The sequence below is a fragment of the Macrobrachium nipponense genome, chromosome 16, assembly GCF_015104395.2.
Source record: "Macrobrachium nipponense isolate FS-2020 chromosome 16, ASM1510439v2, whole genome shotgun sequence".
Lineage (NCBI taxonomy): Eukaryota > Metazoa > Arthropoda > Malacostraca > Decapoda > Palaemonidae > Macrobrachium > Macrobrachium nipponense.
This window is the reverse complement of record NC_087209.1, coordinates 19,458,146-19,473,351: the sequence shown is the minus strand read 5'-3', so window position 1 is coordinate 19,473,351 and position 15,206 is coordinate 19,458,146. Positions and strand designations below refer to the sequence as shown.

The 15,206-nt window shown below is 33.1% G+C and overlaps 1 protein-coding gene across 14 annotated transcripts in view; it reads right to left on the bottom strand.

Annotated features, from left to right (window-relative positions):
* Nucleotides 1–2,615: 2,615 nt before the first annotated feature.
* The window catches only part of LOC135195584 (PTB domain-containing engulfment adapter protein 1-like), a 176,928-nt gene continuing 164,337 nt past the window's right edge, over nucleotides 2,616–15,206 (bottom strand). For 13 of the 14 annotated variants that reach the window (XM_064221891.1, XM_064221897.1, XM_064221895.1 and 10 more), the window contains 8 exons: nucleotides 14,341–14,511; nucleotides 11,032–11,169; nucleotides 10,030–10,251; nucleotides 8,936–9,081; nucleotides 8,616–8,663; nucleotides 6,829–7,073; nucleotides 6,017–6,171; nucleotides 2,616–5,615 (listed from right to left, as the gene is read on the bottom strand). In XM_064221891.1, coding sequence (XP_064077961.1) covers nucleotides 5,535–5,615; nucleotides 6,017–6,171; nucleotides 6,829–7,073; nucleotides 8,616–8,663; nucleotides 8,936–9,081; nucleotides 10,030–10,251; nucleotides 11,032–11,169; nucleotides 14,341–14,511 — 1,206 coding nt within the window. In that variant the 3' untranslated portion in view covers nucleotides 2,616–5,534. The remainder of the gene's footprint in view (nucleotides 5,616–6,016; nucleotides 6,172–6,828; nucleotides 7,074–8,615; nucleotides 8,664–8,935; nucleotides 9,082–10,029; nucleotides 10,252–11,031; nucleotides 11,170–14,340; nucleotides 14,512–15,206) is intronic. The other variant, XM_064221889.1, reaches the window with a different exon arrangement.

Below are 15,206 nucleotides of genomic sequence, written 5' to 3'. Positions count from 1 at the left end.
TTATTCTGTTAATGTTTTGTAAACCTTTCTGTAACCTTAATGATAATTATTAACCTCATGCCATTTCAGTACAGTGTCAATTTAGATTAATACCTCAAGAATCTGATATTGCTAATTATTTCTTACGTTACTTTTAAACCCAGTTACTTTCCTCCTTTCATGATTTTCTTATTCCTATCAATGTGCAAATAGCTTTAAAAGCAATTAACAGTGCCATCACTTTCCGATTTAAGATCTTCACCGTTCCCTTTCAACTTTAATTCTATGTACGTAAATCATTTGCTTGATCTTTGGAGAATTTTATGGCCTGGCCTAATGCCGGGCTGAGATACTCTGTCTCGATTTCATTATTTGTACTATACAACTTTAATCAATTAAATCTTTCTAACTTAAAAAAGTATGAGGAATTGTTAAGATGTCTCATCAATAATTTTCCTGCTTTTTACAAGGCATTAATTTTGATAAGCACAGTTTTCTGGCATACTTTTAGCTTTCTGCTTGTTAGATAAACTGCTGAATGCCATTTATATTTCTCCATTTACTTAAATGTCTAAAAGATGTAACTTGAGATTTAAATGTTATTCATAAGAACAAAATTTGTGTTAATTAGATTAATATATTGTTTTTTTCACCGAGGTGTCTGGTTAAGCTACTTATAAGGTTATAAATCATATTTATGTTTTATTACTTGTCAATATGACAGCGGATTTCATGCTACACAAACACCATTTTGAAAAGATAAATCCTGTTTCCTTTTATTTTGGAAACTGGAATCGTCAGAATTGACATTTTAGTATGTTTTTTATATTAAGTAGTTTGTTTTTGTTTGTTTGTTTGTATGGTGGTTTTAGGTTGCATGGAACCAGTGGTTATTCAGCAACGGGACCAACGGCTTTACGTGACTTCCGAACCACGTCGAGAGTGAACTTCTATGACCAGAAATACACATTTTTAACTCTTCAGTGGGATGACCGAGAATTGAATTTGTGGCCACTGAGGTGATCACTGAGGCACTATTATTATGTAGTAATTTAATGGTTTTACACAATCTTTTTTTTTATTAGAAAAATCAACTTGCTATTGTGAATGAGAGGAGAGGCACTATCATAACAGGCCTCTCTCTCTCTCTCTCATAACAATGTAAGCTTTACATAAATTCATAAATGGCAAAGTACAATAAACATTCAGCGCCTCAGTGGCGTGGTTGGTATGGTGTTGGCGTCCCACCTCGTTGATCGCGAGTTAGATTCTCGGCCATTCCATTGAGGAGTGAGAGATGTGTATTTCTGGTGATAGAAGTTCACTCTCGACGTGGTTTGGAAGTCACGTAAAGCGGTTGATCCTGTTGCTGAATAACCGCTGGTTCCATGCAACGTAAAAACACCATACAAACAAACAAACAATAATCATTCATCCTCCATTGCTACTTTATACTGATAACATGTAATTTACACTAGAAGTAAGACTTTGTGTGTCAATGTTGCATTCAGCAGCAAAAAATAAAAATGTCATTTCTTCTACATGTATCAGTTAATAGTCATTTGCATCATATTTCAGCAAAATGTTAACGATTGCATTCTCAACAAAAATTACAAGTTATTACCATTTACCTCCTACAGCTCAGTCAACAACAGTAGCATTAATATTATGAGGGAATGCCAAAGGATGTCCTATTGAACTAGATGTTAAAATTGGAGCAAGGGGACACCTACAGAAGTGGAGAGCTAGGTGGAACAGGCCAAAAAAACAATGAAAAGTAAAAAGTTGAGAGCAATGCATCTAGGGTTGAAGGTCACTGCCAAGAGACTTCAGTACCACCTACAGCATCCCATACAAAGCACACTGTATTACCCTACTGAAAGGGAGTCATGTAAGAAATGTTTCTTGTGCTCCCAAGCAGGTTGACGGGAAACACTTTTTGCTGCATGTGCATAGCCTTTCCTACTCAGTATGATATTAAATAGAATGAGGTAAATGATGACCAAACCATGTAAAATAACTCTGATTTTTGCTGTCATCTCTGCAATATCACACAGTATAAACCACATGATGTTACGAATTGTCTCTACACTGTAATCTAAATATTTACTTACATTAAGTCATCAACAATTGTCTTCATCTTAGTTCTTGTTTCTTATTTTGTGGAATCTTGCAATGGAACTTAAAAGACATTTCTGCTTGCTCACAAATTTAATTTGATTTGATTTTATAGAATTAAGGCTGTCAAGCCAAGCACTGGTGCACTCTTGGTCAATCAGTGTTACCTAAGAATCGACATTTGTTAATAACATTATGTTGACCTCAGTGGCATTATATGTTCAACTGTATGACATTTATGGCAGGTGTATAATCTTCTTATAAACAATACACGTAAATATCTATTTACGTATCATAAAACTATAATCCAAGGATGAGGAACCTCTAGCAACCTTCCATTTCCTCTAAACTTCTTGAGATAAACCATTAAATTTCAGTCACCGGCAAATGATGGAGTTATTGCTAATACAAAACCCAGGAAAGCTTTACAGCATCCCCTAAATTCATTTTCACTTTTACATAGTCTTAAAAGCAAAAAATAATATTTTGTATTTGTATGAAGGGTAATAAAAATAACATTCCAGATATATACATTTTATTTACAAAGACTACGTGCTAATGTTAGTGAGTATGTAGAACTATGCCATAAAACTGGTAATATCTGGAGAAAGATTTATATAATTTTGTAGTAAGAAGTTCAGAACAAAGAGTATTTCCATAACTAACATTAGTGTGACCATACTATAATCAGACCTAAATTAGATGCTGAGATATAAGAGAAATGCATTCAGTCAAGAGTCAAGTGAAAAAAATTATGCATAGTATATACAAATAGCAGTCATCCACTCAGCATCAAAACCCCTTGGAATGATATGTAGGTCAGGTCGAGCTGTTGAAGGGATATCAAATTTTGTCAAGAATACCAAAATAAGAAAAAAGTGCAAATCACAACCCTTCCATCACCCACCCAAACAGACCCAACAAGTGTTACTTGCAAAGGCATTGCATCACATCCTTACCCAGTGAATACCAAGAAAAATTGGAAATCATGGATTTCAGATCTATAATAGCAGCATACATATATGTATATTACATGAAAAAACCAGCAAAAGATGTTTAAATTCATAGTTACATAATTTTTTTTCCAGAAGGTACATAGTGTTCTATGCCTTGCAAATGATTACTTCTCGAGACATAAAATATTGGGCTTCCATATACATGATTAATACTTGGTATCAAGTTCTCAACTCAAGCCGAAAAAATATCTACCATAACAATTTTGTTTAAAAAAATCTCTGAGAAACCAGAACCAAAATGGGGATGATATGAAACCTTTTACACTCTCAGTTAATGCCAGGGTAGTCATGAGCTTAATTAAATTGTAGATTACCCCATAATATTTTTAGCAAAAGTAAACTTAACAATCAAACACACCTTTAATACTGTAACTATTTTAACTATAACAACTACATTATGATTGTGGCCACTTGATCACAAAATGTCATCACTATGTTTCATACAACACTCATTAGTTTTTGTCACAAGTAGAGGAGGAAGGGAAAGAGAGCAAAACCAACAAATTTCATAATTATTAGCTTGGTCACAATTAACAGTACTGAAGTAAAATTTCTCGACATTCTTTTCTTTATTTAATCTGAATTCTCAATGACCATGCAAAACTATATAAAATGGCCACCTATACTTGATGCAAAAATAATACTGATGATATGCAAACGATCTTTTCATAAATATGAAAAATTAATTCCACCTCTATAACTGATGTGATAGTGGCATTTAAGATTATACAAAAATTTAATTGAAAAATATTAGCCAGGGAATTTAGCATTATTGTTTCAGTATTTTGTGCTTGAAATAATCCCAAAAGAAAGAAAACATGGAATATTTTGAAAGATTTATCTCATGTTAATTGTCACAAAGCAACATGAAAATAATTTTTGACACAACAAAAAAAGAAAAAAAATATTAAGCACAAAGGTAGTTCTAACATGCATACAGAAACATTCTGCTGTCAAAGAAAAAAAAATGCTGTATGAATTTTAAGTAGGTAACGGCACCTACATTTACAAATCAGCAATTACAGTAGAGGCTACTAGTATTTAATATGAGATTACTGAGGAGTTAATAGACCTCATGTAATAAACTGCTGAAGCCAGTTATTATTAAAGCAATGTAGAGCTCATGAAAATATAAATGATCATGCCTTCTTTGCTCACTCTTAATACAAGACAGTTGTGTTCATCGTAGAGCAATGGAAATGAATTACAATCATCAGACTGCAAAAAAACCTGACGATGTCTCAATTTGCTTTCATTAATAATGATTGGATAACATTCTCCATGACAATATTAAATAATGCAACTCCTAAGAGTTTGGTATAAAAATGCATTAATATATACTTATCATTCTTAGACTACCATTATTAATAGACTTTTGATATAAACTTCCATCTATACATACATAATCTATTTTTGATAAACTATAGCTCTAAACAGGAAAGTCATTAAAATTCATTCTCATAAAAAGATAAATACAAAACTATACTATCAGCATTTATTCTTAGCCATTAACATTTATCACAATTCTGCATAAAACTACATAAAATGAAACAGATCTTCAACTGACGCTCATCTTTATATAAATGATAGAAATATATCTATGATGCCTTAAAAACGAATACAGTACTATGTGTAACACCTATATTTGTACAGTTTTAAATAACATACTGATAATGATTTTGGAATGATGAAAGCATGATTAGATTCTAAGATAAGCCTTCTAGCCCATTATCCAGTAACTTACCAACCCACAGAACTTGTAAACTAATCAATACTGTACTATATTTTATGAGTCAGGATAACACTGACTGAGGCATTTTAAGTTATTCGCAAACAAATGCAACCATACACAGCCGAGTTTCAAAAACATTGAAAACAAAGTTTTGACTCAAGACTGTATCCTAATGTGCAAGCATCACAATTCTTTTTTTCTTATATAATGGAATCAAATACCTCCATAGGAGTAACAATGACAAAGTAATGCAATACTGCACATTAAGAATTGTTAAACATCAACCTTTATAAGTACAGTAAAAATAATTTCAGTCTGTCATTTAAAGAAAACAAAGGGCTAATGGCAAGATATTTTTCCCCATCCCATAACCATCTATTCAACTTGCCATATAAGAGCTGTGTTATAGCTAGTTAGATTACAGCATTACTAAAAGCCTTTTTTTTTGTATTTTCTTGCATAGTTTGACAATAAAATTTCCAAAATATTTTCCATTGTTTTATCGGTACTTCCATGATAGTACATATAATATAAATTATACTGTTTTTAGTACTCTAACAGTCACACCTGTTATTCATAACCTGTGAGTTGGTGCATAAGAGTATATGGACAAGCTGAGTGATGCCTACTGAACATCAGAAAACGCAGATTGCAAGCGCAAAGTTCCTTATATGAGGCAATGTGCACAATTAATTTTTCAGTGGATCTAGGCTTTCAAGTGTGAAGTCTTCATCAGCAGTGCCAAAAGACAGACCACGGCTAAAACCAGCCTGAAAAGTAAGTGTTATGTTTCTTATAAGTTATGAATTAGTACCAACATGACAACACTTCAATACATATTTGTTTCCTATTGTAGCTAAAAATGAACTTCAACACTAATAAATATTACTTTGGGCAATAATCTGGCTCAAAGCAAATTACTATGTGAAAAGCTGACTACAGTATCATGAAATAAATCTAAGCATTCATACAGCAGCTGAACATATCAGACAATAGAGTGATAATAAAGGATTTTTAGAATTAACTTATCATATATAAAAATGAGAAATTAAGAAAACTTTACATTAAATGAATAAAATACACTTAAAACTTCTAATATGAAATGCATTACCAGTAAACAAGCACACAAAACCTTTCTAAATCAAGTACAGAAGAGAACCTGGTTTCTTACCTTCATTTCATTAAACTGAGCCAAGATGTCATTGTTACCATTTGTTGGAGTAAATGCAGCAGAACCAAATGGATCTCCTGGTGTATCAAACACAAGGTCAGACAAACCATTCTGCTGTGGTTGTTCATGTGCTCGGGCAGGTCGTGGAGGGGGAACTTTTTGAATAAGAAAAATAACATTTACCAAAAGAAATGAGAAATTTCAGTGTTTTTTGGAAGAAAAAAATTTTTTTTCTGGTAAAATTATACAAAACAAATTTATCATAGACAAAAATCAGTTATCAAAAAATCACTCCCGTTTTAAAAAAGCAATTTCTATGCAATATTCTTCTTAGGAAATAACCATTACCATTTACATTTATTAAGCATTTAAAGAATTTAAATGGTACTAATGGTAATGATTATCAAGCATTTATAAACAAACACAAAAATATATAAAGGTTATAGTATAGTCATATCCATCTTTCAAAATCTAGCATATGTTTAGTAAGAATGCAAATGGATAAATGTGAAACTTATTTTCTCGGGGACATCCCAATTTCAAATAACAGAGAAAAGGGCAAATCTTGTAGGCATGGTCCTTCTGGAAATTTAAGTTGAAATCATCACTATTTTGAAATGTTAATTCTTAAAAGAAATTCCTACACAGATATGACAATTTTTTCTTTTATTACAAAACCAATCCATTAGACCAGCCCTGATCTGATTAAAGAGCATAAAAATCAAGCGATCAAGGAACAAAATCAGCTTATACCAGGAATAAGAAAGGAGTACACATGAGAAAAGCAAATGAATGTATTACATATTACTCACTAAGAGCCATGGATGAAAGGCCATTTAATTCAGTAACTGGTTTCTTTGTGAATGATGGTGGCTTCTTTTCTTCAGCTCTTGGATCAAAGTCATCGTCATCATCACCGTCACCATCACTGCCTAAACTTGCTGTACCATTTGTACCATTAACACTAGTTGATGGGGCTTCTTCGGCACGTGGATTGAAGTCATCATCATCGTCGTCATCAAGTGTACCATTGGACATGGGGCAGGATAATATATCACTGAAAAACAATATAAAGTTAAGAATTAATTGTAACACTTATAGCAAACAATACAATACTTTCACTATCAACTGTGAATTGCTTACAAAGTTTCACTCCTAAATATTTTGCAAGATCTTGTTTACTTTTATATCTTTTAAAGAAACTATATTTAGAACATCTGACAGAGTAGTACAAAATAATTATTCTACATCATCACCAACAACTATCATACATGCCATTTTTAAACACAAACAACCTTGTCTCCACAGCTGCATTACTTAGAAATGATATTATTTGTAGAATACGTATCATTCTTTTAAAATTTTACATAAGACATCATAGCTGGGTACCATTAAATTCAAATCTGACACTACAAATATAAGACAGAAAAGTGGAGCAGACAGTGCTAAGGTATTGAAGTTTCTCATGGATGTACGAGTACAGTATATGGGTTTCCAAGTATAGGTAGGACTTACGTTAACTCCCATTTTCCAGTCAAAGGCTATCACTCTCCTAAATACTGTTATACCTGCTTGTTTATATACTGTATATGTAACAGGATTTGCTTTCACCCTTGATTTCAAGCAAGCCTCATATCAGATCCTGAGGTACAAATCCTGAGGTACCAATCTGAGGTGCAAGGTTGTCTCACTGCAAAGCTGCATATGATTCAAATTCACTTTCACATTCCACTTGTCATTCAAGCCTCATTGTAAACCACTCCTGTTTGCAATAGCTCTATAGCAAAGTGGCATCATGCTCAGCGTGGGGCATTAACTATACATTACCAATTCTTTTTACTTGGAGTTGGGTACAGCATGAGTAACACCCCTTCGTGATCTCACTCTGTAAGACTAACCTCCCAGTCAAATTTTGACTAATTCCAGAGCAGACACTGACTTGTATCTTCTGGTATTGGAATACAGTACATTATACATTACTAACAATCTGTTTATGACTTGGGTTACTATTCTTTGCATAACAGGTGAAGAAATAAACTACAAAGTCAAGAATCACAAGAGACAAGGAGAGAATATGGATAATGTCTTTGCAACCCAAATGAAACCCATCAGAGACAGGACTAGCAAGAGAATATAATTTCTATATGGAAAGAACTAAGTGTGTGTAAAATCTCAAAAATGTTTTGTAACTGATCATGGAAATTACAGGGATGCAATGGAAAACTTACATCATATAAAAAAGAAAGAGGACCTTATCTGTCCCCCATTCACCTTTCTTTGTTCTGATGAATTACTTACATATCCAATACCTAGACCAGTGTCCTACAATCCTAAGGGTATTTTCACTAGTACCAGTAAAGCTTGATTATGTTATATCACAATGATGATAGTACATACTAAGCTAAAAATGCAACATTTATGAAACTATGATTGAAAAGTGATTGAGACAGCAGTCTTGTTTTCAATGAATAACTGAAGATCTTAACTAATCTACGAATGAAAAGAATATTATATATAACATGAATGTTAGATCTATACTGGATATCTAAACTACGAAAGTAGTAAGAAAAGTCAGTGAATTATTCAACTAAGAACCTACTTCTTATCTTGAAGTACCATGAAATCTGAACCATTCCCCATAAAGCAGCTTGCATGGAATAAAAAATACAGTTTAATCAAGAAAGAAAAGCTAACTAATATGAAAATAGTTTATAAAATGTATTCATTACTGTAATACAAAAAATATAGAAATAATTTCAAGATCAGAGTGCAGTTTGTAAGAAACTGCATTTTATGCAAACTGATGTCAATGATAATGAAACTTAAACAAAAACAACAACAGACTTATATACAAGATAGAAATCTTCACTAAAGATTTTCAGAGAAGCAAATGAAACCAAATTAGCGTTGCACACTTACTCAATCAGGTTAGCATCATCCTGCTTTGGTGCATTGCGTGGTGGAACAGGGGGAGGAGTTAAAATATTGGAACCACTAGAGGCTGGCTCAGATGACAAAGATGGATCTGTACTGCTCTCTCCATTAAGGGTTAGCAAGTCAGAAATCTGAAAAATAATAGTAACAATACAAATCTAATAAAAAAAATATCAAACCTATAAAGGATATTGGAAAATAATCAATAAAAATTAAACCTAATAGTAATTAGGCATTAAAATGACTGAAATCACTAAATTAAATAATGAATCTAAAAATAAAAGGCCATAGTATTAAATTAAGGTTGTAAAGTAACCCCATAACTTGACTTCAGTTAGTAATACAAGCAGCATGGATATGGAAAAAGTTGACAGGATAGTTAAAGAAACTAATGCCACTAGCATTGCCCCTAGTGGGACATCACCTCAAAAGTCGGATCATAGTACGTACAGCATACCCTAATTACTGTAAATAGTAATATGCACAACAGCTTTAGTCTTGAGAGTCAGCTGGTATTTACATAGCTCATTGACTGCACAAAGCACAAGCCACTAAATTTCCAGTATGTCCTTGTCACTACCATAGAACTGTTCATCTGTAACAGTTCTTGCTTACAGCTTCTGCTTAGAATGAATATTATATTGTAAAAGCACTTGCCCTGTGCAAATCAGGTTTTTCAAGAACAATCATAAAAGGTACATTTCAAAGGATATATATATAAATCTGAAAGCAAACTAAAAAGATATAAGAATTCTACTACAATAAAAAGAAATATAAAAGACTCACTTCGTGGTTCAAGACTTAATTCTCCACAACTGAGAAAAGTAGAACAGGCAATAAAAGTTATACATGTCACTTCCATTTGATATAGTAATACTAATTACCGTTTTTAAGCCAAAACCTAGTTAAATGTAAGACAAAAGGAGTCTATATTTTCACACGTTTCCTTCACTTTGAATATGTGTAAACTGTTCTGAGGCCTTACTTTTGTTAAACTGTTTACTAACAATGCCTCTTGATTTTCTACATATGTAAAGCATCTCATCACATAGAATAAAAGGACCAAAGTGAAAACTTACATTATTGTCCCTCATGTAGTCTTCAACATCTGGTCTATTCTTCAGAGCAGAAAGCTGAGTGATACGTTCCTTCAAAATTTGATTCTCATCCTCAAGCCCTTGCACACGCTTCTGCAAGATAAGCAACTGACGTCGCATCTCCACTTCACGGCTTGAGGTTTCCACAAATCTTCGGTATGCCAGATCAAACGCCTGACCGATTGTTAAGGTGATTTCTTCAGCCTACAACAAATGAATAATCATAAATATTTATAGTTATACTATACATGTGCATTAAACAACTTTTAGAACACTTCTTTTTTACATTATGTATAATCAGCAGTGAAATACACGAAAGTAAAAAATACCTCTTCAGGATCATGTAATTTCACTTAATTATTTTAAAAATTTAAATGAGATATAATTTCTATGTTGGTACTTACAAAGAACCCGAGAAAATCTTGTGTTGGCACTTACAAAGAACCCAAGAAAATCTTATTAAAAATAAAGTTATTTTATGAAAAATACCTGTATCTTCCTTTTACAGATCATACACTGAAGTAAAACATGAGTGAAATGTAATTTCGGTAAGACTACAATAAATCCTACACAAAGAAAAAATCCCTTATAAATTTGTTATGTAAACTGATATTATATAAAGTAATTATGCAATATTTCATTATTATTCAGAAAAATATAGTCAAATGGAATTATGAACCAAAAAAATACCCAGAATTTCAGAGAATTTTAAATGCCTTGACAATAAATTTTTATGATACAATCCACACAAACTGTATTATCCAAGAACATTCTCCCAAACTTTTTCCCAAGGTTTTAAGACCCAAAACCCGTATAACTTGGAAAATACTCTCATTTACACAGTTTCCGTGTTGTTATTCTTTACCATAGTAATCCCTTCCATTTGTGACTGTAAAATGAACTCTATAATTCTATGGTGTCAATTGCCAAACAAAACCATATCATACGTCAAACGGTGAAATTAACTTGGAATCACATACTCACCAACTTATCACTAACAAACACAAAACAAGTGTGTTTGTCAGAGTCAGCTTCTTTGGCAATGAAGCTGAAGAAACGCTTTTCGGCCTTGTCATCTGCACAATAGCTGATTCTATGTAGTGGATATTGATGCAGGTTTTTCTGTTGAAAGTTAAAATGTGATGAAATGAGGCAAAACCAACTCTGATTAATTCCTATTTGAGCGAAAAAAACAAAAAAACAAACAAACGCAGGAAGTCACATGACCATCAGAAATCAGTTACACAAACATGTCACCAAAGTATCTTACGTAATTCATAATCAAACAACGTAAAATTAATCTAGACTATTCTTTTTGGCCCTTTAAAAAATGTGAGAATAACTATCTTTGTGTTTTAAATGAATTTTAAGTGAATTTTATTTATAACTCCTCTGTTTCAGGGTTACCTCAAACATAAGACACAGTCTTACACATCTATAATTATAAGTGTTATTAGAATATCTCTGGATATTCCATCTGGCCCGTTGTCATTTATTTTTTATAAGCTTGAATTTGTATCTAAATATATATATATATATATATATATATATATATATATATATATATATATATATATACATATATCATCATCATATAATATATATATATATATATCTATATATATATATATCTCATATATATATATATATATATTGCTTAGACCTCGTTTCCATTTGCAGTTACTGTACTGTACCTAGGATGAAACTAAAACATTTTGTAACAATGCTCTTTCTTTCTCTCTCTTCTGACATAGCCTGTATATAATTTTCATTTATTTAGTTGCCAGATTTTGTTTTTCACTTATTCAAGTTTCCAAAATTTCATGTTCATTTACAATCTCTTCTCATTCCAATTTTCACTTACATCTTTATTTGCTGATTTTGATGTAATTATCCAGTTCCATGAATTCAATATTTATGTAACCAGGTTAAAGAATTTTGTGAAAATTTATTCAGTTTCCAGAATATTTTTAAAATTTATTCAGTTTTCAGAATTTTTTTCATTTATTCGGTGTCCAGAATCCAAATTTCATCCATTAAATTTTATGAAACTTGTTTTCGTGGATTCATTTCCCAGACCAGATTTTCTTACACAAAAAAAGAAAATCTGTCCTTATTTGTAATAATTATGTGTCAACTTAAGCTATTGTTTCGATTCACTGCATAAGAACAATGACCAATCAGTGATAGAATACAAGGAAAATTGTTGCAGAACTGAGCTTGCGCATTACAATGCAAAAAAAAAAAAAAAAAAAAAAAAAAATCGACTTTATACTCTGGATCGACGACACAGGTATCACGTCACAATCTCGGCCGCACGGCTGAATCACACAATACATCATATTTCTTTGATTTCCAAAATGTCATTGGCCCTCGACAAAGTAAGATAGTGAATCACTCTGGCCTTTTTTGACGTAACCAGAGCAGACAACAATGGACTGCTACTTACTGCAACCACTAGCACGGAAAATTGCGTTATCCAAGTCATCGTGTGATAAAAGAAAAACTACAATTAAAGACTGGGGAGGGGGGAAATAAATCATAGCTTCGTTCTGGTCACGTGTTTGGGGACGTGACTGTCAGGGAAAGTGGGTGGAAAGGTAGAAGAAGATATGGAAAAGGTGGATGGATGTCGACGGAAAGGAAGACTACAGCTAAATATGCAGGAATGATAAAAGGAAAACAAATTCTTAATATATTGGCCCTTCTTTGACTGTTAGTATGGATTATATAACCACAAGTTTGTGAAGAATTGTAACCCAACGAAAAATACTAATTATTCATAAAATCGTTTTTTGAACAATTAGTTGTAGGACATTTAACATCCAACAACAGTGGGTACAAAGATTGTGTGCATTAACATAAATCTCTTGAATAATGCATCAATTATAAAATGCGCTACACAGACATAAAATGTAAACATTTTTAAGTCATTAATAATAATAATAATAATAATAATAATAATAATAATAATAATAATGATAATAATAATAATAATGTTTATACATCAGAAACAAAAACAGGTTTAAATGACTACAGATAAAATGTAAAGTGCAATAAAATCGTATCCGGTCGTGGCGCAAATATAAAAAATAAATAAATAAAACTTGAACATTACAAGCTTCCTAAAATATATCGACGCCATGAGTGAAAGCTGTGAAAAAAATAAATATATATATTCGGCCTTGACACCTTAACTCTCCAGCTACCACCTCCATCGTCCCATCTACACTGCTGGAACGCGAGTCATAGCCGCCAATCACTGGAGATTCGCGCAAATGAACTTCGTCAACAAGCGAAAAGATGACCAATTCTGGTCAAACTGATTATTTTTGCCTGTAATGCGACGTCTAAGCGGGATGGGCAAAGGTGGGGAGAAGGGCATGAGGAGGAGGACGGGAGGGGAGGGGGGATACAGGCCAGACATATTGAAGGGGGGTGAGGGGGGATAGCATAAAAGGGCAATGACTCCATTGGAGGTCCTGGGTGTGAGCGAGCGTGAACTGCGCGTGCAGTGAAACGGATGACGAAACGGAGACTTATTCTTGACATGTTTCCACGGCCGCGCGAATTTACCTGGCTCAATGAACTCTGACGGATATATTGCTTATCTCTTGTTTCTTTTATGTTCTATTGCTTTACAACTTCAACTAAATTACATGGAAAAATCACCGATCACGAATGTTTCCTCTTTTTTCTGATTAGTTTTTTTCCAAGTGTTGGTCTCTAATACAGTCAACAATTAAAAATCAAACTCTGTTGACAGATTATGATTTGAAAATATTACCATCTAAGGAAGGAATATGATAATATGATAATATAACATGAGAAATGCTTCACTGCACTCACGCAGATACTTAACTAAGTATCTTTACCATTAACATAATCAGCATATAGCACCAAAATATTAAATGGTTACATTATGGATGACTAAGCCCCTAATGGTAATGTTTTTGGTGGTTCAAAATAGTATATTACAAACAAGGGCATGAATAGTAGCCATCACACACAACTGCTTTATTTAATAAGTTCACCTGGGAACCCTTAAAGTAGAAAATTTGTGTGTTTGAAAATCAATACATTCATACGTAGAAATACACGTAAAAATACCACCACCAGACAGAAATGAAAACAGGTTACAGATCCTGACACTATATATATTATATATAATATATACACACACACACACACACACACACACACACACACACATATATATATATATATATATATAATATATATATATATATATATATATATATAGATATATATATATATATATAATCCCTTTACCTTTGTTTTGGGTTCGTGAATGGCCACGCCATCGATGGAGACGGTCAGCTCGACCTTGGGCGTCTTTGTACCCTCAGCCTTCTTCAGCTGTTGGTTGAACTTGAGTTTTCGGATGCCCTCCTTCACCACCTCGATGCCCTTCGGCTGGTCCACTTCCGTGCTGCCCAAAAACTGAGAGAAGAGAATTGGAATGGGAATATCAGATCGAGGCCAAAGGCCAAGCGCTGGGACCTATGAGGTCATTCAGCGCTGAGACGGAAATTGAGAGTAACAAGATCTTAAAGGACAGGAGGAAAACCTCACAGTTGCACCAGGAAACAACTGTTAGAGAGGGTGGAAAGTGAGACGGAAGAAAGGGAAAATGAATGGAGGTACAGTAAAAAGAAATTATGAAAGGGGTTGCGGTTAGGGGGACGGAGGGATGTTGCATAGAACCTTAAGTGATGCATTGAAGATTGAAAATATCAGGAAAGAGCTGGGCTGAAACTGCACGATTAAGATTATATAAAAAGAACATCATAAAAATAGACTTATTTGAAAATTAAGATCGTGGAAAGCAAACATTTTTAACTCAGGGATCCCGACGCAATGTTAACATTACTTAGGGTTTTATCATTCATAAATGGCTGGATCGAATGAATAGTTTCACGATACAGATGCCATTGTCTGGCGGTGTCAACATTTCTAAAATTAAATGTAAGTAAAATCAGAACACTGATACCGACCATCAACACCAGGAGGTTATTTTTGGCAATTTGTCTAATCTACAGAACAGAAAATGTGCACAACGCACAGGGAGATAAACAAAGCTCTGAGAGAGAGAGAGAGAGAGAGAGAGAGAGAGAGAGAGAGAGAGAGAGAGAGAG